The sequence below is a fragment of the Haliotis rufescens genome, unplaced genomic scaffold (genome assembly GCF_023055435.1).
Source record: "Haliotis rufescens isolate VD_foot unplaced genomic scaffold, xgHalRufe1.0.p SCAF_4, whole genome shotgun sequence".
NCBI classification, from domain to species: domain Eukaryota; kingdom Metazoa; phylum Mollusca; class Gastropoda; order Lepetellida; family Haliotidae; genus Haliotis; species Haliotis rufescens.
The window spans coordinates 45151096-45173284 of NW_025964112.1; the positions used below are offsets into that span (position 1 = coordinate 45151096).

The window sequence follows — 22189 nt, forward strand, 5'->3', positions numbered from 1 at the left end:
CATCACCTCGGACTTCCTCCAACATTAAGCTGACGCGGCGTAATATAACTGGAATACTGTTCAAACCGGCGTTAAGCCAAACTCATACACTCACGTTTCTTGGAGATTAATATGGGATTTCCTTTTACAAAGCCTGCATGTAAGAGAGTGAAAAAGTATGGTTTTACTCCGATTTTAGCCAGCGATATCACGTTGAGGTAACACCAACATTGTACCCATGTTGGGAATCGAACCCGGGCCTTTGATATCACGATCGAACGCTTTAACCACAAGGCTACCCTACCGCAACTCAGTGTGAGTGAGTTTTGAACATAATTTCAGTTACGGCTTGTCAGCTTCACGTTGGAGGAAAGCCAGTAAGTCTTTCCACTTATATTTGTCTTGTCGTGTCGTGGTTCTTCCAACTTTTAAATGCCTATCAAAGACTTGGATTATGTTTGTATGCTTGTAGTTTAAAGCAATATTCCAGCTACATGACGGCGGTCTGTAAATAATCGAGTCTGGACCAGACAATCCAGTGATGGACATCATGAGCATCGATCCACGCAATTGGGATACGATGACGATGCATCATCAAAGTCAGCGAGCCTGACCATCCGAACCCGCGAGTCGCCTAGAAGGCCTATTCTACCCCGGATCTTAAGGATGAATTTGCCCAGGTGTTTTATGCACAACGCTGAAATCCTTTTCTTGGTGTGCCCTGTCATAATATGGTGGGAATATTGTTTTATGCGGAACAAAACGTTCACTTTTTAAGGTCTAGATACTTATAGTTCCTGTTTTATGTTTAGACGTGCCAGTCGTGGACCCGGCGTTACTCGTACGCCCTACCCCTTGAGATGATCTATAGTACCCCGATGTTCACCTGGAACCCATTCGGCATAAACTTCTGGAAAAGGGGGACACAGGCTAAAGACCCCAAAAGGGTGGGAGGCCAAACGCCCGAGACGGCATACAACGGTTCCAGCTATGCCAACTTCTACCACACGCCTGCTGGGTTGTTCTCGGGCAAAGAAGTGGCCACGGATCCTGCTGACACCACCAAGAGCAATGTTGGAGTGCTGGACAAACACGGGAATGTGCAGCGGGTGGCGGCTTCGGGCACTAGGATCGTCCTTCCCAATATCCCGGGGGTAGGGAAAATCAGGATGCGGTACCCCATCGTGCCAGTCAATATGGAGGGGTCTGGTGTGTGGAAGGAGCTTGACGCTCTCAAGGACATGTTAATGGACATACAAAAGTACAAGGGACTTTTTCATCATCATCCAACCCTCACCGACTCCAGCAACGGCACTCAATCCTCTGAGGTCAGATAACATTACCTCAAATATTGCCAAAAATGTTTACAACGATAATGCATCATGCAGGTGTTGTAGAATATAGGAGCTTTAGGATACAGGTGATGGTGTTAGCTGTTTTGAATTCTTGCATTAACATAAGTTATAAAAAAGAGTCGTTTAGATGAAAAACGAACTTAAATACCACGTGATACCGTTTATTGTTCTCGGCTCGTTCAGTCGTCCGAGGAGCTGCAATTCATCGTGCAGAGTAGCGTCCCTTACTAGAACCAGGATCTGCTATCTTGACTATGATCCTCGATAAATCACACGACACGACACGACGGGTTTCACCAAATATAAGTGGAAAGACTTACTGGCTTTCCTCCAACGTGAAGCTGACAAGCCGTGCTGTAACTGAAATCCTGTTCAAATCTCACTCACACTGAGTGGCGGTAGGGTAGCCTTGTGGTTAAAGCGTTCGATCGTGATATCAAAGGCCCGGGTTCGATTCCCAACATGGGTACAATGTTGGTGTTACCTCAACGTGATATCGCTGGCTAAAATTGGAGTAAAACCATACTTTTTCACTCTTACATGCAGGCTTTGTAAAAGGAAATCCCATATTAATCTCCAAGAAACGTGAGTGTATGAGTTTGGTTTAACGCCGGTTTGAACAGTATTCCAGTTATATTACGCCGCGTCAGCTTAATGTTGGAGGAAAGTCCGAAGTGATGCAGGTCTCAGACGTTTACCACTTTGGTGAAACCCACGAGGACAGGTATGGCGCTGACAAACCTGGAAACATAACCGTGTCGGACCGGGATTCGAACCCACTATCATAGGTTTCTGTCCCAGGGTCGCAATTCTGCACAGCTAATTGCGTGGCCTAAGACGACTGGGCCACCCCATGTCCTTCTAGAAGAAGAATTACATTCATTTGCAGTAACTTTGATAATATCTTAACTGTACCATTTTGAATATCAAGAATGGTGTTATATTTGTAAACGCCAATGTTTTATCCAGAAAACGCTACACCTGAGAACCGGCGTCGCAACCAGGACCCCTCCAGGTCCACACGTCCATGACATCTTCTTGTCCCCCGACGTTCAGGAGTCTATGAAACATGGAGAGCGCAAGACGATGGTCACAAGCGAAGCTCTAGGTCACACCCATCAGCTGATACTAAGCTACAAAAACACGTACTCCATCTTATGGTGTGATGGACAGACGCACTGCTGGGACGGTCATCCTATGAATTTGTATCCAGCGTGAACTGTATCCATGGACTAGCATCCTGGTAAAAATTCTGAATAAAGTGCATGAAAAAAACTAACAGTTATATGAGACATTTTTACAGGAGTGAGAGAATGTGTGTTGTACGCCGCTTTTGGCAATATCCCAGCAATAGCACGGCAGGGGACGCCAGAAATGGACTTCGAACATTGTACCCATGTTTGGAATCCAACCACAATGCTACCCCACTGTCCGGCAGGGTCACAAGATGCAATAATGCGTCTGACTGTGTGTTTTGTCTAACTCCGCTCTGAACAATATTATGCAAGCTTATTAATGGAGGAAAGGCTGTGCAAGTTATTTGAAGCAGACATGAGGAGAAGAAACCCCTCAAATGAAAACTATAACTGAAAACGGAAATTCAACCCTTTTAATAAACCCACAAGATATTTATAATAAACACATTATTTACAAATTGAACTTCCCTGGTATGGAAGTATGCACTTGGAAGTATAACCCTAGTAGGGCTCTGAAAACACGCAAGTTTTGAGTAGGAGCATCTCGCGATGCGTCCTGCTCCTATCAGCCCTAAATCTCATCTGCCACGTTCAAGGAGTCACGTGTTACATTCTACCCGCCAAGGAGACATACGAATTCCTCGAAGTAGGTTACGTTCGGTCGATTCCGCGAAGCTGGTGCGTTCGAAAGATGTCCCGGTAACCTGTCCGAGAACACCTTCTGAACAAGACATTTGAAATTTGGTGAAGCCGAAAGGCACGGGCATGGCGTTGACAAACCAAGGATCAATCATCACACGAAGGGACTGTATTTTCCAAATCGATGCGTTTTAGGAAATGAACGTGTCATCAGAGGGCATATGACCAACGTTTGAAATGTACATATCATTTGCATTTATAACGCAGGTCAATCAAGTGTCTATTGGGCACATATGATTTTTTGTTTGTTGTTTAACGCCGCACTCAGCAATAGTCCTGCTATATGACGGCGGTCTGTAAATAATCGAGTCTGGACCAGTCAATCCAGTGATTGACATCATGAGCACCGATCCACGCAATTGGGAAACGATGACATGCGAGCTTGACCACCCGATCCCGTTAGTCGCCTCTTACGGCAAGCATAGTCGCCTTTTACGGCAAGCATGGGCTGCTGAAGACTTCTAGGGTTGCCTCTAGCCCGGATGTTCACGGGTGCTATGAACATATACCCTGCCATTACTCTCCTGTATTTTCTAACGTGTGAAAAAATCGTAAATGATGTTTATAGATGACACAGATTTCATTACCTTGAAATCCTATATGCCTAGGTTTAGATTTATCCTATTTTTTGCTCCTAACTGTTCTTTCATGGGTAAATGGAAGAATACCATATTGACAAAAAATTGCATTTACTTCAATGGTTCCATAACATAACAGCGTTATATCCTCACCATTTGCTCGTTAGTGTGCAGCAACCACGTCAGTGACGTAATGAAGTTATAAGTAACATATGGCGAGATCCACTTTACCACTGAAGTTTCCCGTGCACGTTGACTATTTGTTACCCCTGACTTCATCAAAGCACTGCATTGAATTGCTATCAGGTTTTATTTTAACAATGGATATTGGGATAATAATGTACAAGTTGTGTATATGACGTGACATTTTAAGCATACTAAATGCGTGGGTGCACTCCCCCGCACGTTTATATGCATGGGGTTATGTTTTGAACCTTTTCCTAAGATCTAATGGCTACTGTTGCGTTCGGAACAAATATGTTTGTGTTAAGGACATGATTCATGTAAGTATGTTTTCATAAACATATACGACGCGGTCGGGTAGCCCAGCGGTTAAAACGTTCGCTCGTCACGCCGAAGACCCGGGTTCGATTCCCGACATGGGTACAATGTGTTAAGCCCATTTGTGGTGTCCCCCGCGGTGATATTGCTGGAATATTGCTAAAAGCGCGTAAAAACCATACTCACTCCACTCCATAAACATACATATAATCCTCAGCCAGCCTCAGAATATTAAATAGTCAATTCACAGGTAATTATAAATTCACGGTGATGAATTTTAATTGTTGGTAGACAAATACTAGTAGTTTGTTGCAGACCTTGTTTGTGTTTACAAAAGAAATTGATAGTCCTACATTGTCTTGATGGAACTGAAAAAGTCACCGTGAACAATACAACAATATGCAAACTGTTCAAATGTCAGTTGATGTTCAGGATCTATACTAATCTGAATACTACTATAACAAACCTATAGTTTTCATTCTATGGCTTTTCTCGAGTTTCTAAATAGTAACAGCCTTTTTAACTTTCTGACATGTACACACCTAAAACCCACACGAGTATGGTAGTATATGCGGGAATGACATGCATTCTTAAAAGAGGGATATGTCCTTATAAGTGAATTTGTAAGATCGTACCTCACTATGACATTTCAATTCCTCCAGATAACAATTACTAGCATGCAAATTTATTTCCTGATTCAACGAGGCGTGTCATATTATCGCAGAAGCTGACGACAGCGATGCATGTCTAAGTTACAGTAAGTGACGTGTAGCTGTTTTGAGTATCATTCAGTGAGGTAGAGTTCAAGTGACAGACCCGTGAAGATCCGAGTCAGGATAGATCTTCAGCAACCCATGCTTGCCGTAAAAGGCGACTATGCTTGTCGTAAGAGGCGACTGACGGGATCGAGTGGTCAGACTCGCTGACCTGGTTAGTGCATGTCATCGTATCCCAACTGCGATGATCGATGCTCATGATGTCAATCACTGAATTGTCTGGTCCAGACTATTTACAGACCGCCGTCATATTGATGGACTATTGCTGAGTGCGGCGTTAAATAACAAACAAACAAAAAGCATAAGTGATACCTGCATTTGATCAGTAAGTAGAGATCCGTGAAGTAATACAGGTACGCAAGTTAAAGAGGGTACATTTGGTAATTACGCAAAGTGATGTTATACTATTGAGTATTAAATTTTCATGCACATACGAGGGGCGTTCAAAAAGTTTTGCAACTTCAATATAAGACCAAGTCGCAGAATATCTTTTGCATTTTTATTTTTCAATATAATCTCCATTCACCTCAATACACTTAGTGCAAAAGATATTCTGCGACTTGGTCTTACATTGAAGTTGTAAAACTTATTGAACGCCCCTCGGATATATATGTGCACATTGTGAAGCAACTCAAAATTAATTGGTTTATGCTGATGTTTTGTGTGTAATTTACGCACATATGCAGCACAGAAATGCTGTTCAAAGTGATGGTTACGATATAATTCAGCTGTGGGACTCAAGTCCCAAGTGCATGCTTGTAGTTGTGTAATATGTGTATAAGTGGTCTGGCCCTGTGGCCTGTCTGACTGATGTCATCTTGCCCAGTGTCACGGGTCGGTGCTCATGGTTTCGACCACTGGTTTGCTTTTCCATGTTCATGTGTTAACACACCGCCTCCGTGGTAGAATGGTAGAGCTTCCGCCCGGAGAGCGGAAGGTCCGGGGTTCGATCCCCAGCCGCGTCATACCAAAAGACGTTAAAAGATGGTACTTGTTGTTACCCTGTATGGCGCTCGGCATTAAGGGGCTAAAACAAGGACTGGTCGACTCGGAGTCAGTATACTGTGCCTGAGTGGGGTATTCATGTTAAACTGCGGCATGGTATCTCAGTGTGTTAGCACTATAAATCGGCATCAGTCCGGACTAGTATAAGCAGCCACACACATACACATACACGTGCATGTTATAAACTGACACAGATTCTTTGTTGATGGAAATACAAACCGAGGATGTGTATAAAGATATGGCAGAAAAAATAGATATGTACGACACGAGCGATTACCAAAAAGATAATCCACTGCACAGTGTAGTAAATAAAAAGGTGTTAGGTAAGATGAAGGATGAATGTGCTGGGACCCCTATAACGGAGTATGTTGGATTAAGACCTAAGATGTATTCTATAAAGAAGTCCGATAATGGGGAGATAAGAAAAGCTAAGGGCGTTAAGAAGTATGTTGTAAAAAAGCATATCAAACACGAACAGTATAAAGAATCAGTATTCAATGGTAGAACGTTCAAACACGAGATGAACTCTTTAAGAAGTTACAATCATAGGATATATGGATTAAGAATGAACAAGACATCATTATCCCCCTTAGATACAAAGAGATGGATTGATAAGGATGGTGTAACTACCTATGCTTATGGTTATGGTGGTAGTACCGTACCGTCGGGAACTATGAACAACTCTTCTCGAACAAATGCCCTACCCAGTCCATCTTGAAGATAATAAAGAATAGGCTCTCCTTCTTTCGTAACAAATCGACTAATGTTATACGTCTTAAGAGACCAAATCGGATCGCTTGCGCTACGTAGACCTCCTTCGAGTTCACCGGGCTGGTATAAATATCTTACCCTTACTCTATCCGGAAGTTTTCGTTCTTTGCCTCTCCTCGGTGCTGAAGATTCGGAAGTCACGGATTTCATTTTAATCGCATCGGATGGTTTCTTCCCTATTAATCTCGTTACTTCATTATTCAGCGCTGATACAACGGCTGATAATCGTGTCACCCATTCGGTTGATCTCAATCGCTCGGATTTCATTTCGATCCCATACTGATAGCCAAACAAACGTTCCGCTAATGTCCTGTTAAATCTTTCAACGATGGCTTGACTGTGGTGGGCCTCTCTTTCACCACGCCTGATTTCGACATCGTGCTTTGTTAACAGTTTAGTTACCGATCCCATAAACTCGCGACCGGGATCTACTTGAAATAGCTTAGGCCATTTTAGTGGTCCGCGTTTATATATGCGACTCAGTGCATTAGCTACCTCTGTTGAATCTTTCGAGGTTAATGGCTCAGCCTCTTTGTATCGACTAGCCACATCCGCTACTGTTAAAGCGTATTTATACGTGTTGCGTTTTACCTTATCGTGGGGAAGAAACAAGAGGTCAGCCTGATGAACTTCATTCGTTGTAAAAATATCAAACTTTTTCCTCGGTATATAACGCGGTGCCGGTAAATATATTTGCCACATCGCTTGTTTCTTTAACCAATCCTTGGCCACATCTTTAGATACCTTAGCCGCGGTGGCTAATTTTTTTATTGCTCCTGCACCTTTCCAATATCCTCGTGGGCTATAGTAAATTTTATTCATTATTAATTAATATTGATATTTCTTTTCAAACGACTTATGACTATCATTGAATCGCATAATCAATACAGAAGTCAATCCCATAATCACAAATGCGACCTCGCGGTTCTTTTGTTCCTCTGACGGTGTATAAAACTGACTCATTGTTGGTCTCATTATTGGGTCGAGTTTTTTCCCATAAACGAGGTAGTATTCGTGCATGGCAGATTCGACATCCTTAAACGTTTGAAGTGAATGTCCTTCCTTAAGCAGTTTTTCATGAATAAAGTCTAATCTCTTCATTCTCTGCCGCGTATATTGCGACTGGGCTGCTTGGAGTTGTTTCATTGCTTCGTTATGTCGTTTACGCTCCTCTTCAAATTCTTTAGCGTTTGATTCCCTCATACTAGAAAATAAAAAATTACTCCCCGAAAAAGCTAGAGCATTAACAATAGCTCCACCGACCATCATCGCAATTGTTGCCATATTTATATGAATATAATATATTCAAATGTTTAATTAATTACTTCATTATGTCTTCCGGGATAAGCCCTTGTTTGATGAGCATATCCTTCGAATTATTTTTTTTAACATATCGCATCAATGAAATAATGCAAACTCATTTTATTTATCCGCCTTTGTGTTATTTCCCACGACAATTTCAAGCCTTCAGGCATTCAAATCTTAACAAGTAGTTCTCATATTACCATGGACTGCAATGTAATATAATTGGAATTATGCCTACATTTGCAGCACACACACATCTTTGACAGGCCTTTACCACTGATCTATAGTTAGTATACATCCGTGCCTTTACAAATAATTGAAAATGAAAAAAACCCCGTTTAGAATAAAATAAAAATGATTCTTTTATTTTTAAATTTTCCTCTTACATCTGATTTTTAAGTTTTAATTCAGACATTATTTTTTAGAAATATGCCAAATGAAATCTGTCATGCATTAATCTGGCAATCAGTTACTCAGTTGCAATATACATTGCATACCGGTCATCATACTTTGAAATAAGAGATTTATCCATATTATTCTGCCCATCAAAAAGTTTGCCTCACCATTTAGTGTTTTGAGTCACCACAGGTGTTAATTCAAAGATCCACCATTTCTGACAGAATTCTGATACTCATGCTCTTAAAATACTAGTAAATTACAGTGATTTGTCCCAACAAACAACAAATCATACAAGATGTGTATGATACATATATAGATGTCAATCCTAGTTGTACCTTCTTGTTTTAGTAACATAGTATATATTTAATAATTTTATTATTTTGACAAGGTTCTCTTACCACCCACACACTATCCTGCTGTAGCTATGTATCCTGATTTTTATTCAACAGTACTTCAAGACACCTGTGTTATTAAGTCTATTTATTAGATATTATTATCAAATAGATCTATTAAAATGATTAAGAAAGTTTATAATTACATATTCTGATGATGACATAAGTGCAAATTGAACCCAACAAACATTCCATGTAGATAAATGGATTTATTAATGTTATTTGTATTTGCATATAACAGATTATACTTATATATGTTACAGTCAGTGTCTATAATCAGGCAAGATATAAATTGATTAAAAATTTCAGTCAATATGTATATTGACTAATTCACTCAGCCAATGGTTATTTGACTTAAAGGTTCAGTCACTATACATATTGCCAGAATTATACGACTGGAGTTTAGACAGAATAACTGAAATGTATTAGACTCCTTGATTATATCTCCACATTTTAATTTGGATCTATTTTGATCTTATGTTAGTTATTAAAAATGTTTCCACAGTGAATTGATTGGTTCTTTAAACATGATAGAATACTAGAGTCCATTTTTATGTAACATATCATTATTGACATAACATGCAGTTCAGTAATGAATAATGACCGCTAAAAAGTCATGTATGTGTCATCTATTACTAGTACACAAAGGGGCGGTGGGGTAGCCTAGTGGTTAAAGCATTCGCTCGTCACGCCGAAGACCTGGGTTCGATTCCCGACATGGGTACAATGTGTGAGGCCCATTTCTGGTGTCCCCCGCCGTGATATTGCTGGAATATTGCTTAAAGCGGCGTAAAATCATACTCACTGATAGAGGTACACATGCACAGGTATACCAAGATGTAAAATTATATAATCACAGTCATTGTGCAATGCAGATATCTGTTGGTTTAAAGAGAAAAAGGAATAACATTAATAATTTGTTTATGTTGAAATTTGAAACATGCGTTTAGAATGAGGAAACATAAAAAGCAAGGCCTAATGAAATTAAGAATACGTTTTATCTGTATTGCAATCATCTAATGATTGTCAAAGCAAACTGGATGTAGACAGTGCAATGTTAATATAATCATCATTATAGAGATTGAAAATTAGTATGAATATATTGTTTTAATTTATAAGATGAAAAATTGTAGTTGGTTTAAGTACCTTTGGCTATGTATTAAAACTAATATATAGGGTCTTCTGTGTCTGCAGGAACATTATATTCTAAGTTTTAAACTTAAAAAAAAGGCTATAATAATATATATCTTTTATTTATCACATGGAAATATAATCATAGTAGTATCTGGCATCAAGGAGTCCCAATTCATCCATAAAATCGTTTTATACAACATGCACCAATTAACCCACAAATATAAAAATAGATTTGTATAATGATAACTAGGTGATATTGATAAACCTGTGAACCTATCACCACGTTTTCATAATTACTTTTTTTCTTGTTTAATGACACCCTGGTCTCTGGAACACAGCTCCGTGACAGGACAAATGTTATTTGAGGGCTCGTCCGAGATACCTCTAGTTTTAATTATCATCAGAAGGTTTTTATTGTTCTTTGGCAAATAGGCACTCGTGAAGAGCAACCTCCTCGTGGTGAGTGCTGGGTAACGCAAATCGCTCTTCCCCCGTGTGGAACCGGGGCAGAATATTTCCACAGCCCCCCATTGCTGGTCGTATGAGGCGACTAAAATGGGCAACCTGTTTGCCGTGGGTTGCGTCCCTGTGTCGGCGGAGGACGGGAGTCTGGTGGTTGAGGGCACTGGTTCCAGGAATAGCGTTCCTTTGCCCAATACACCACTTCGACCCTTACTTCGCCTAGACGGGTGGTAGGATGGGCCCGGTCCTATCAATCGGCTGGTCATGCCGAGCCCTGAGCACTTATTGTGTTTGTGATATATTGCCGATGTGACTGTACTGTACTTATATCACTTTTGATTGAACTTTCTACTTAAGGACTTGGCCAAAAAAAAAATTGTGACAAATCTGGTATTTTGATTGTGGAAAATATAAATTGCCTAGAGTCGTATGCCCAGAAGGCGGTGGCTCATGGGCCAATCCGGTGGATTAATTGAATTTTCGTTAATCTACTTGAGTATACCATCCCAGTATCCTTGGTGCTGCCAGTTGGAAATCCACTGGCTTATAGCATTGTCCTTGTGATACTCCATGGTGGGTGGGGAGCTGGGATGGTGAACCATATACAACTTCACCATGGCTCAAAACAAAAAAACAAAACGTTCTTTAGATGATTCCTCTGATGAGGAACATGCCATCCCAAAGAATCTTTCTAATAGTTGGTCTCGATTTTTAGTCGTTTCCGCTGCTGATGGTTCACCATTGAAACTAAATCCTTTTGCCATTTCCAAAGCACTTTATGGCATTGCTGGTGATGTCAAAGATGTTAAAAAACTTCGGTCTGGATTACTGCTTGTTGAATGCAAGACTCAAAAGCAGTCTACAACATTACAAGCTGCTAATCTTTTGGTTTCTACTGCTGTACTCATTTCCCCACATAAAAGTCTTAATTCCAGCAAAGGGATTGTCAGAGATAGGGACCGTTGTCTCTATGATATGACTGAAAATGAAATTGCTGATGAATTACAAGATCAAGGTGTGACACATGTGAAACGTTTCACATACAAACGAGAAGAATCAATCTTTAAATCCAACACTTATCTGATGACATTTTCAAAATCAGCTCCTCCAAAACATATAAAAGCAGGTATTTTCACATCGAAGTGGACAGGTACATCCCAAATCCACTTCGTTGTTACAAGTGCCAGCAGTTTGGACACGGTGCACAATCTTGTAACAACCGCAAGATATGTCACCAATGTGGAGAACATGATCACGAAAGTGAGGTGAGGTGTACCAAAACACCTAAATGTGCAAACTGTTCAGGAGACCACGTGGCTTCTTCGAAGTCCTGTCCCAAATTTAAAATCCAGCATCAGATTGTGAAATTAAAACATGAAAGGAATATCACCTTCCTGGAAGCTAAACGGCTAATCATGGCTACTGTCTCTACACCTGCAGCTGTATCCTACTCAGCTGCTGTGTCTCGCACACATCCCAAATCCATGGCATCCGTTCAGTGCCAAACAGACATCACTTGGGTTTCCACAGCACACTACTCCTTGATTCAATCCAGTTCTTCTTCTCAAACTGATACTTCATCACCATCAGCAACTGTGTCAACACCGTTAATGGTAGCAGCGCCGGAACTTGCTCCGGCTCCAAATCCATCCCCTGTTGTTAAAAATGCCATCAAAAAGGTTGATTATTCCAAAACTTCAGATCGTGTCTCAAAGGGTCATCGGGACCCGATTCAGATATACAATCGTTTTCAGACTCTGGAGGACATGGATGTCTCTCCTCATCTCCAAGGGCGCAACAGAAGTAAGTCGCCACGAAGTGGGAGAAATAGATCTCCCGTTCACCCACCAGTAACATTACCATTTACCATCCACTAGTACAGTGGAATTGCAGAGGTCTCAGGACCAATTTTAACGAGTTACACCTTTTAATACAAGATTTTACGCCATCAGCAATCTGTCTCCAAGAGACGTATCTCAAAGAAACCGACACCTTTGATTTGCGCAGGTACAGTTCCTATAATTCATTTTCTCCACCAGGTGTTAAAGCTACTGGAGGATCTACTGTTCTGGTGAAGCAGGGAGTGATCCACAGCCCTGTTTCACTTCGTACTAATCTTCAAGCTGTTGCAGTGCGACTGACTTTACACATAACCTTTACTTTGTGTTCTCTGTATATCTCTCCTTCCTCTGTGCTTCAGAGATCAGAGCTTCAATCCTTATATGATCAGCTCCCTAAGCCTTGCATTATCATGGGTGATTTAAACGGACATAACCCTCTGTGGGGAAGTGTTAACGTTAATCCTAAGGGGAAAGTACTTGAAGATTTTATTTCTGACAATAATTTATGCATTTACAATGATGGATCAAATACTTATTTACATCCTGCTACTGGAACCTATTCCGCTTTAGATCTGTCACTAACAGATTCAAATCTTTTGAACGAATTTACGTGGTCGGTCCACGATGACTTGTGTGGCAGCGACCATTTTACTTCCATCCTAACAGCAAATAATCCATCTGACGTTCCACCCACATCAAGGTGGAACTTTACCAAAGCCAACTGGCCTTCCTTTCAGGAACTCTGTACTGACAGGTTGAAGCCTGATGTGTTCAGGAATATCACTGATCCTATTCAGCTGTTTTCTGATATTTTAAACGAAATTGCCAACATAACCATTCCAAAGTCCTCTGTAAATCCACACATTCGAAAACCATGGTTTGATAAAGAATGCAAACAGGCTAGGAAGTGCAGGAAAAAAGCGGAGAAATATTTCCGCAGACATCCAACTGTACATAATCTAGATCATGTTAAAATAACAAATGCCAAGGCACGCCGTACATTCAAACAGAATAAGCGTAGGTCTTGGAGAAATTATGTCTCTAAAATTAATTCTCGCACGCCGATATCCAAGGTTTGGAACATGATTGCTAAAATTAAAGGTAAAGGCTCAAAATCGACTGTCCACCATCTCAAGGAAGGTGACCATTTATTAACTGATAAAGTGGACATTGCTAATAAATTGGGTGAGACGCTGGCCAAACACTCTTCATTCACGAATTACGATCCCAAGTTTCAAACATATCAGAAACAGCAGGAAATGAAGAGGGTTGATTTTACTTCTCAAAATGGAGAAGATTATAATGAGGTATTTTCGCTACACGAGCTAAATACTGCACTTGGTCAAGCGCACGACACTGCAACGGGAGATGATAATATTCATTATCAGCTCCTAAAGCATTTACCTAATTCATGTTTAGAGACGCTTCTTGATATATTTGATCAGATATGGACGTCAGGAAATTTTCCTCCTTCATGGCGTAATGCTATAGTTGTCCCCATACCTAAACCTGGTAGGGACCATAGTGATGCTTCTAATTATAGACCAATATCACTAACTAGCTGTGTGTGCAAAACCATAGAGCGAATGGTAAACAATCGACTGGTGTGGTACTTGGAAACTAACAATCTTATAAGTAACATACAATGTGGTTTCCGTCAGAATAGAAGTACCATTGATCATCTGGTACGTTTAGAATCCTTTGTCAAAAATGCAATTGTCAATAATCAGCATGCAGTATCAATCTTTTTTGATTTAGAAAAAGCGTATGATACCACTTGGAAGCATGGAATTTAAAAGATCTACATAATCTGGGGTTAAGAGGCCGTTTGCCTCAATTTATATCCCAATTTTTAACAGACCGACAATTTCAGGTTCGTGTGGGTTCCACCCTGTCTGACCATTATAATCAGGATCAGGGTGTCCCACAAGGCAGTATTTTGTCTGTAACTCTGTTTAGCATAAAGATTGATAGTCTGTCAAAGGTTTTAAATGATTCCATTGATGGTTCACTTTTTGTGGACGATTTTAATATTTCATGTCGTGGTAAAAATATGCGTACCATCGAGAGACAGTTACAGCTATGTCTCAACAAAATCGAAAAATGGTGTCTTGAAAATGGTTTTAGGTTTTCAAAAGCTAAGACCAATTGTATTCATTTTTGTAGAAAATACAAGCACCACAAAGATCCAGAACTATTTTTACATGGCACTCCTATCAAGGTTGTAGAAGAGGCCAAGTTCCTGGGTCTCATTTTCGATCACCATTTAACTTTTAAGCCGCATATTAACTATCTTAAAACTAAATGCCTGAAGGCTCTAGATTTGTTGAAAGTTGTTGCCAACACGAAGTGGGGAGGTGATCAGTCAACTCTCCTACACTTGTATCGGTCTCTAATCCGCTCTAAATTAGATTATGGCTCCATCGTTTATGGTGGAGCCTGTAAGAGCAATTTACAAAAATTAGATTCTATTCACCATCAGGACCTAAGACTATGTCTTGGCGCCTTTCGAACGTCTCCTGTGGAAAGCTTATATGTAGAAGCTGATGAACCATCGTTAAAGCAGCGCCGTATCAAATTATCGCTTCAATATATTGCAAAATTACGTTCTAACCCGTTAAACCCTGCATATAACTGTATATTTCAACCCCATTACGAAGACCTTTTTCATAGTAAGCCTAAGCTGGTCCCACCACTAGGCATTCGGATTAAACCCCACATTACAGCTGCACATATTGATTTAGATAATATTTCTCCTTTCAGGCTTCTGTCTTCCCCTCCTTGGCAACTTATCAGACCGGAGGTGGACTTGACTCTCACACAATTTAAAAAACAAGACACAAATCAATTAGTATATCAGCAAGAATATTTACAAGTTAGAGCTAAATACGAATCCCACCGTTCTATTTTTACAGATGGATCCAAGGACGGCAGCACAGTCTCCAGTGCTGCTGTCATTGGATCCAAAACCGTCTCATCTCGCTTACCAGACCATAGCTCCATTTTCACTGCTGAAGCCAAGGCAATATTAACTGCTTTGGAATATATCCAAAAACAGTACAGTTGTAAACGGTTCATCATCTTTTCAGATTCATTATCGTGTCTACAGGCAATCAAATCTAGCTCTTCGCATAATCCATTCATTTTAGATATTTTAGAATTGTATAATGACCTTGCTACTGGCCAATACGACATCGTCTTTTGCTGGTTGCCCAGTCATGTTGGAATCACGGGTAACACTATGGCTGATGCTGCAGCAAAGGCAGCTCTCAACAAATCTGTGACACCACTTCTACTACCATATAGTGACTATAAACCTGTTATTAGATCCTATATCAAAGACCTAATGCAGAAGAAGTGGGACACTCAAGTGGGTATAAATAAATTACATGCAATCAAAGCAACTATCGGTTATACCTACTTGGGTTGTCAGTCCAGATTTGAAGAGGTCATTTTAAGACGTTGTCGTATTGGCCATTCTCGTTATACTCATGAACATTTACTAAAAGGTGAGGATCCTCCATTCTGCATCCCTTGTGATGAAAGAATCACAGTCAAGCATGTCCTGCTTGACTGTATTGATTTTTCCATCACAAGGGATAATTATTTCCAGGTTTCATCTATGAAGGATCTTTTTAATATAGGTACTCATTTAATTATTGATTTTTTAAAAGAAATAGACTTGATTGATAAATTTTGATATGTATATGATATGTTGTAAAAAGTATATTTTTAATTTGGAAGAATGAATTAATAACTGAGATTGTTAGTGGCTGTACCTTCAAAGGGGGTTGAAGTAACGTAAAATAATTGTCCCCCTGAGAGGGTACATAAGTCCTATTTCATTCAAAGTATTTCTCATTTTCCTTGGTTTTAATCGCAGAATACTTGTTTGTTTTTAAATGCTTTGGCTTAAACTTACTACTAATCACCAGTGACCAGAGGGATGGTGTAAATCCTGCAGGGGTACCATGCAGGAAGCAGATGCACCGTAAGTCCCCATGGTCCCTTGTGTGGTGGCCTAACTTTGGTTGCTGGTGATCTCTAGCCAACTCTTATATTGTATTGTATTGATTAGTCCAAATTTTATAGTTACTTACTAGTTTTATATTTATAGCTGTGATATTCTAGTTATTTTACTGTCCTTTGCCGACAGATTTTATAGGTTATAGTTATGTATTATTACTGTACAACTTGATTTAGTCACGATATGGCTGAAATATTGCCGATGTGACTATAAATCTTAACTCACTCACTCTTTGGCAAATAGCGTAGGTATCCCCTTTGCAGAGCAGTTAGAGTTGATGAAACTAGAATTAGAGGAAAGTAAGTAAGAGGCTCAAAGAGAGGAAAGAAGGATGTAAGATGATCTCAAGCTGAGGCACTTATAAGTCAGTATAGTGTTTAAGATAAATGGTTGTTATCTGTCTTTGATGAGTCTGAAGTACAAGGTTTCTTCAGGCAGTTTGAAAGAATAGCGTCAGAGACATGGCCTGAGACTTAATGGTATATTCTCGTTCAGTCGAAATATTAAGGCAAGGCGACTATAACGTATAAGTCATTGGATGATGGTCACGCCAGAATTTATCTACACAAATGTTTTGATTGGACGGTCAAAGTTCGCTCAGACTTCACCTGACACGACTTTCCATCGTGATGTCCTCAGATCATCATGCAGACAGGTATTGGATCGGAGTAAAAGATCTGACTTTCATGAAATTGGCCCCCACATGTGTCGCGGGTCAAGCAGATGGCAGTAACATCTTATTGTAATATATCCATCACTCCTTGCCGTGTGGTTGCGATATTATGACAAGTACCATGCCATTTTAACAATAAAACTGTTGACTTTTTTATTCAATTTGAGAGCATGTTTATCGTAAAACAAATGCAAAATCCAACGCCTTCTTTTACTCCTCATCTTCTTCAACTAACTTAATACATAAATAACCCGAGACCCTAACACAAGTGCATACATTCGTGACCAACTCGTGTTATATACGGAAAGGGGCGAGTGGTGACGACTGAAGTGCATACCGACCCATCCTGTCCGGATCTAGATAATCAGATTTTCTACATTACCTTTTTAGTGGTATCATGTCTTAATCTTTGCAACTTCGTGACTATGCTTGGTATATCGTGAGAGTGCATGGAGTGATTAGGAATATTATCCGATTCATTTCTTTAGTCATGAAGGCGAGGCCACATGGCCAAAAGTACATTTCATTTTTACAAAAGGCTCTCGAGTGCGCTTGTATATGCTGATATAACAGGCTATTGTTTGTTTGCTTTGTATTAGTTTGTATTAGTTGTATTAACGTGACATAACTTAGTTATACAAAAAAAATATAATTTACAGAATACATTTCCAAAGTAAATATCCGGGCACAAGAGAGTACATGCATGCAGTTGTATGTTTGATAGACTGGTATATGGCAAGGTGTTCTTGTGCGATTGAACTGAAAATCAGAATAAAGAATTACAAATCAGTAGATAAGAATGTCCAATAACATACACTTTACAGCAAAAGAAAGGCAAGTCAAAAGTTTTGTTTGTGAAATGAAATAATATTTTGCGAAAACAAAGCAGGCAAACGTAAAGGAACGCATTTAAGAGACACTGTTCAATGTTTACGTCATTCATTTTGAGCACGTAGCAGGAACGCAGTCCTTTCGTCTCGATTGACGATTTTTGAACGCTATTCACATGCATAAAAATACGTGCGTCCCCCCTTGTCCATCCCTTACAAGTCACCATAAAAAAAACCATACTCGACTCTGATAAAGGACAGTAAGCATGGTTCGCCCCTGCTGTTGCCATTGGGATGCTACAGGCAACAGCATGAGCGAGGCACTTTGGATGTCATGTGACTATAACCCTATTGTTTTCAAGGCATCAAGAGGCAGTGTCCAAGACGGACCTCTTTCGGGCCGTGGGTCACTACTCAAGCGAGGAACCGTTGTATCCAGGTGTCACATCCTTGTGACCCCTTTGAGGACCCGGGGTAGAAGCTGCGACCCCTTTGCCGTGGGTTGTGCCCCTGGTTCCAGGAGCTGAGTTCCTTTGCCCAACTCACTACTTTGACCATTTCTTCGCCTAGGCGGATGGTAGAATGGGCCCGGTTCTGTCAATCAGCTGGTCAAGCCCTGTGCATAATACTTATTTTATTGCACATACCTGTAGTTTGTTTCTCACAAATGTATTGCTTGGTCTTAGTCTTTGAAAACACTTATGATTGATGTAATATATTGCCTAGAGTCCTATACCAGAAGGCGGTGGCTCATGGGCCAATCTGGTAATGTTGCCTGCTTGATTCTGTATGTCTCTAAATTATTGTTATGGGCACAACCGGCCTGGCAGTAAATTTGGTAGACAAATATAACTATTCATGTCATATGTGCTGAAGTATAATACCCCTGTAGCCCTTCTGTTTTGCATTGTGGATATCGCATGCAATAAAACACCATCATTATTGACACTCGATCGTGAGTGGGGAGCAGGGGTGCAGAAACACTTTCTTTCATTAGGTCTATAAAACACTGTGGTTAAAACACTTAGATCCTGAAGATGATGAAACTGAAGTACTATTAGATTTCCTGGCTCGATTCATTGTAATCGAAGCATCAGATCATCAGCCCATGAAATTAAATCCGTTTGACATTTCCAAGGCCATCAATGGCTGCTGTGGTTAAGTAAAAAATGTCACCCGCTTCATACTTGTGTAGTGTGTAAGGAGACAGCAATCTGTAAACTTGTTACCAGTCAGCCATTTTGCAAATGTAGAGGTTGCTGTCTCACAAGCTGAGCTCATGTCGAGGCATTGTAACAAACATCGAAACAAAATGACAATGTTATCAAGACATACACATATCTCTTTACTTTTTCACTTTCTAAAATTCCTAAATGTATCAAAGCTGGGTATTTTAATAATGGAGTGGAGGTGTATTTTCCAAACCCTCTCTGATGTTACGAATGTCAAAACATTGGACATGGTGACCTGCAAGACCTGCACCTTCAGCACAGTCTGTGTCCACTGTAGTGGCTCACATGAGAACACTGATTGCACAGATGCCATTAAAAGTGCAAATTGTGATGGGGACCATTTGGCCTCATCAAAACTTTGTCCAGATTTTGCCCTCCAATCAAAAATACTAAAAACACACAAACAATGTCTCTTTTCAGGATGCAAAAAGAATGCTTCTTCTAATTCCTACTTAGCAACAGTACTTCCACACCTATTGCCGACAGCATCCACGGGATGTAAAACAACCATCTCTTGGTTTCGTTATCAGCAGATCCTAGTAGATTTAACAGCTCAAACATCTCTAGATGATACAATATAAGCAACATCAGCATCACAGACAGAGGATCTACAATCAACAAGCCTTCACGTGAAACAAAGAACCAGAATCATCAACAGCAAAAACATGAGTACTATTGAAAGGCAACTGCAGCTATGTTTAAAAAAAAATCCATAAATGGTCTTTAGACGTTAAAGGATAAATGATTTTAAATTCTCAACCTCTAATACAAACTATATTCAATTTTGTTGAAAATATAAACCTCACAAAAACCAAGAACTAATGTTATTGACACCCCAATTATATTTGTAAAAGAAGCTTAAATTTGTAGGCATAACAGTTTTATCATGATTGGACCTTTCTGATCCACATTAGATACTTAATAAACAAATGTCTGAAGGCCTTTGATTGAATAAATATTGTCTCCAATTCCAAGTGGAGTGTGGATATAAAAACAATACAGAACACTGATCCGCTCTAAACTTGATTATGGCTCAAGCGTTTATGGTGGAGCCTATAAAAGTATTTAAAAATAGTGGACACCGTTCATCATCAAAACCTGAAGCTTTGCCTTGGTGCCTTCAGACATCTCCTGTCAATAGCCTGTGGAGGCTGATGAGCCATCCCTCTAACAATCATTACAATACACCACAAATCAATGTAATCCAGCTTATGAGGATCTGTATCATAAGAAACAATCCCTTATTCAGCCCCGGGCATAAGAGTAAAACCTGAAATGTCTGCTGCAATAACATATCTCCGACCCAACTTCTGTCGTTTCCTACGTGGCATCTGGTGAAGCCACAGGTAGATTTTTCATCAACAAAATTAAAGAACCAGACCCTAATCAACTAATACGAGTATATCAGAAAGAATACAATCACTTACAAAACACCTACAATACTTACAGATCTATATTTACAAATGGATCCAAGGATGGTGATGTGGTTGCAAGGGCCACTTTAATTGGATCAAAAACATTATTACCAAATGACAAGTCAGAATCAAACGCCTTTATAACAGCTCTAAAGTATGTAAATACTCATTCTAAAAATAAGCAGTTCACAATTTTCTGATTCTCTTTCCTATCAACAACCACTTTTACATGGAATATTAGAATTAAAAAAACCATCGTCTTTTGTTGGCTGCCAAACCATGTTGGAATCATTGGTAACTCAATGGCTGCTGCTGCTAAAGCAGCACTCACCAAATCTGTGATACCACTTCTAATTCAACAGCGATTACAAACCTGTAATTACATGTTGATCTAATGCAAAAGAAGTGGCACACCCAAGTAGATATTAACAAATTGCACCAAATAAAACCAACAATCGGTTACACTTGGATTTGAAGAGATCATTTTCAGACGATGTCCTATTGGCTATTCGAGATATAGACATGAGTATTTACTGAAAGGTGTGGATCCTCCGTTTTGTATCCCTTGTGATTAGAGAGTCACGGTCAAGCATGTCCTGCTTGACTGTGTTGAATTTTCCATCAAAATGGATAAATATTTCAGGGCAACATCATTAATGGATCTTTGTAATAATGTTCCACCTCATTTAATAATTAGGTTCTTAAATGAAATTGAACTGATTGATAAATATTGAATTTATGTACATATTTACCATTTTTTAGTATCAGTAGTGTGTAACTTGTAAATGAGATTGTTAGTGTGGCTGTATCCTCAATGGTGGTTGAAGTACTGTAAAATTCTTGTCCCCCTGAGAGGGAGTAAAAGTATGTTTATTTCTTTCATCTTTGCAGTCGTAGAATAAATGTTTGTTATCACAGACGTCGAAGGGCATGTCTTCACTGGCGTCGAAGCCAATGTCATTACAGGCGTCGGTGTTGATGTCACCACTGGCGTCGGAGGTGATGTCGTCACTGGTGTTGGAGCTGATGTCATCGCAGCTGTTTCCTCCGACATTAAGCTGACATGCCTGATATAACTGGAGTACTGTTCAAAGCGGCGTTAAACCCAACTAACTCACTCTCAGCAAAATAATCAGTATCCGAGTGTATTCTGATAAATTGAACACTCACTGGAGACCGCCTGCGTGGTCCAGTGGTAGAGCGTCTACCCGGAGAGCGGAAGATCGGGGGTTCGATCCCCGGCCACGTCAAACCAAAATACGTTATAAGATGTACTTGTGTTGTTACCGTGCCAAGGACTGGCCGGTTCGGAGTCAGTATACTGTGTCTGAGTGGTGTCATGTTAAACTTTTGTATCACAGTGGGCTAGCATTAAAAGATCGACATAAGTCCAGACAGGCGAGTTCACATATAACATACCCAAGGGACGCAACTTTACACAGCGATTTGGTCGAGTCGAGGTGAAGCATTTGGACGATCATATCTGATTTGCACTTATCCAGAAAACGAATGTAATCGGGTATATCCGAATGCAGAATAATATAGCACACACGCAGACACACGCAGACAAACGCACACACGCACACACACACACACACACACACACACACACACACACA

The 22189-nt window shown here is 40.1% G+C and overlaps 1 protein-coding gene across 1 annotated transcript; it reads left to right on the forward strand.

Moving 5' to 3' along the window:
* Positions 1 to 772: 772 nt before the first annotated feature.
* Positions 773 to 2573, forward strand: LOC125372308. The gene is made up of 2 exons (XM_048381660.1): positions 773 to 1307; positions 2304 to 2573. Exons 1-2 carry the CDS (start codon positions 840 to 842, stop codon positions 2550 to 2552), a joined length of 717 nt encoding a protein of 238 aa, XP_048237617.1. The 5' UTR covers positions 773 to 839; the 3' UTR covers positions 2553 to 2573.
* Positions 2574 to 22189: the final 19616 nt, after the last annotated feature.

Coding starts and splice junctions, on each gene's coding strand:
- LOC125372308 (XM_048381660.1), top strand. CDS start 840: ATGATCTATAGTACCCCGATGTTCACCTGGAACCCATTCGGCATAAAC. Junction 1,308..2,303: donor ACGGCACTCAATCCTCTGAG/GTCAGATAACAT, acceptor TGTTTTATCCAG/AAAACGCTACACCTGAGAAC.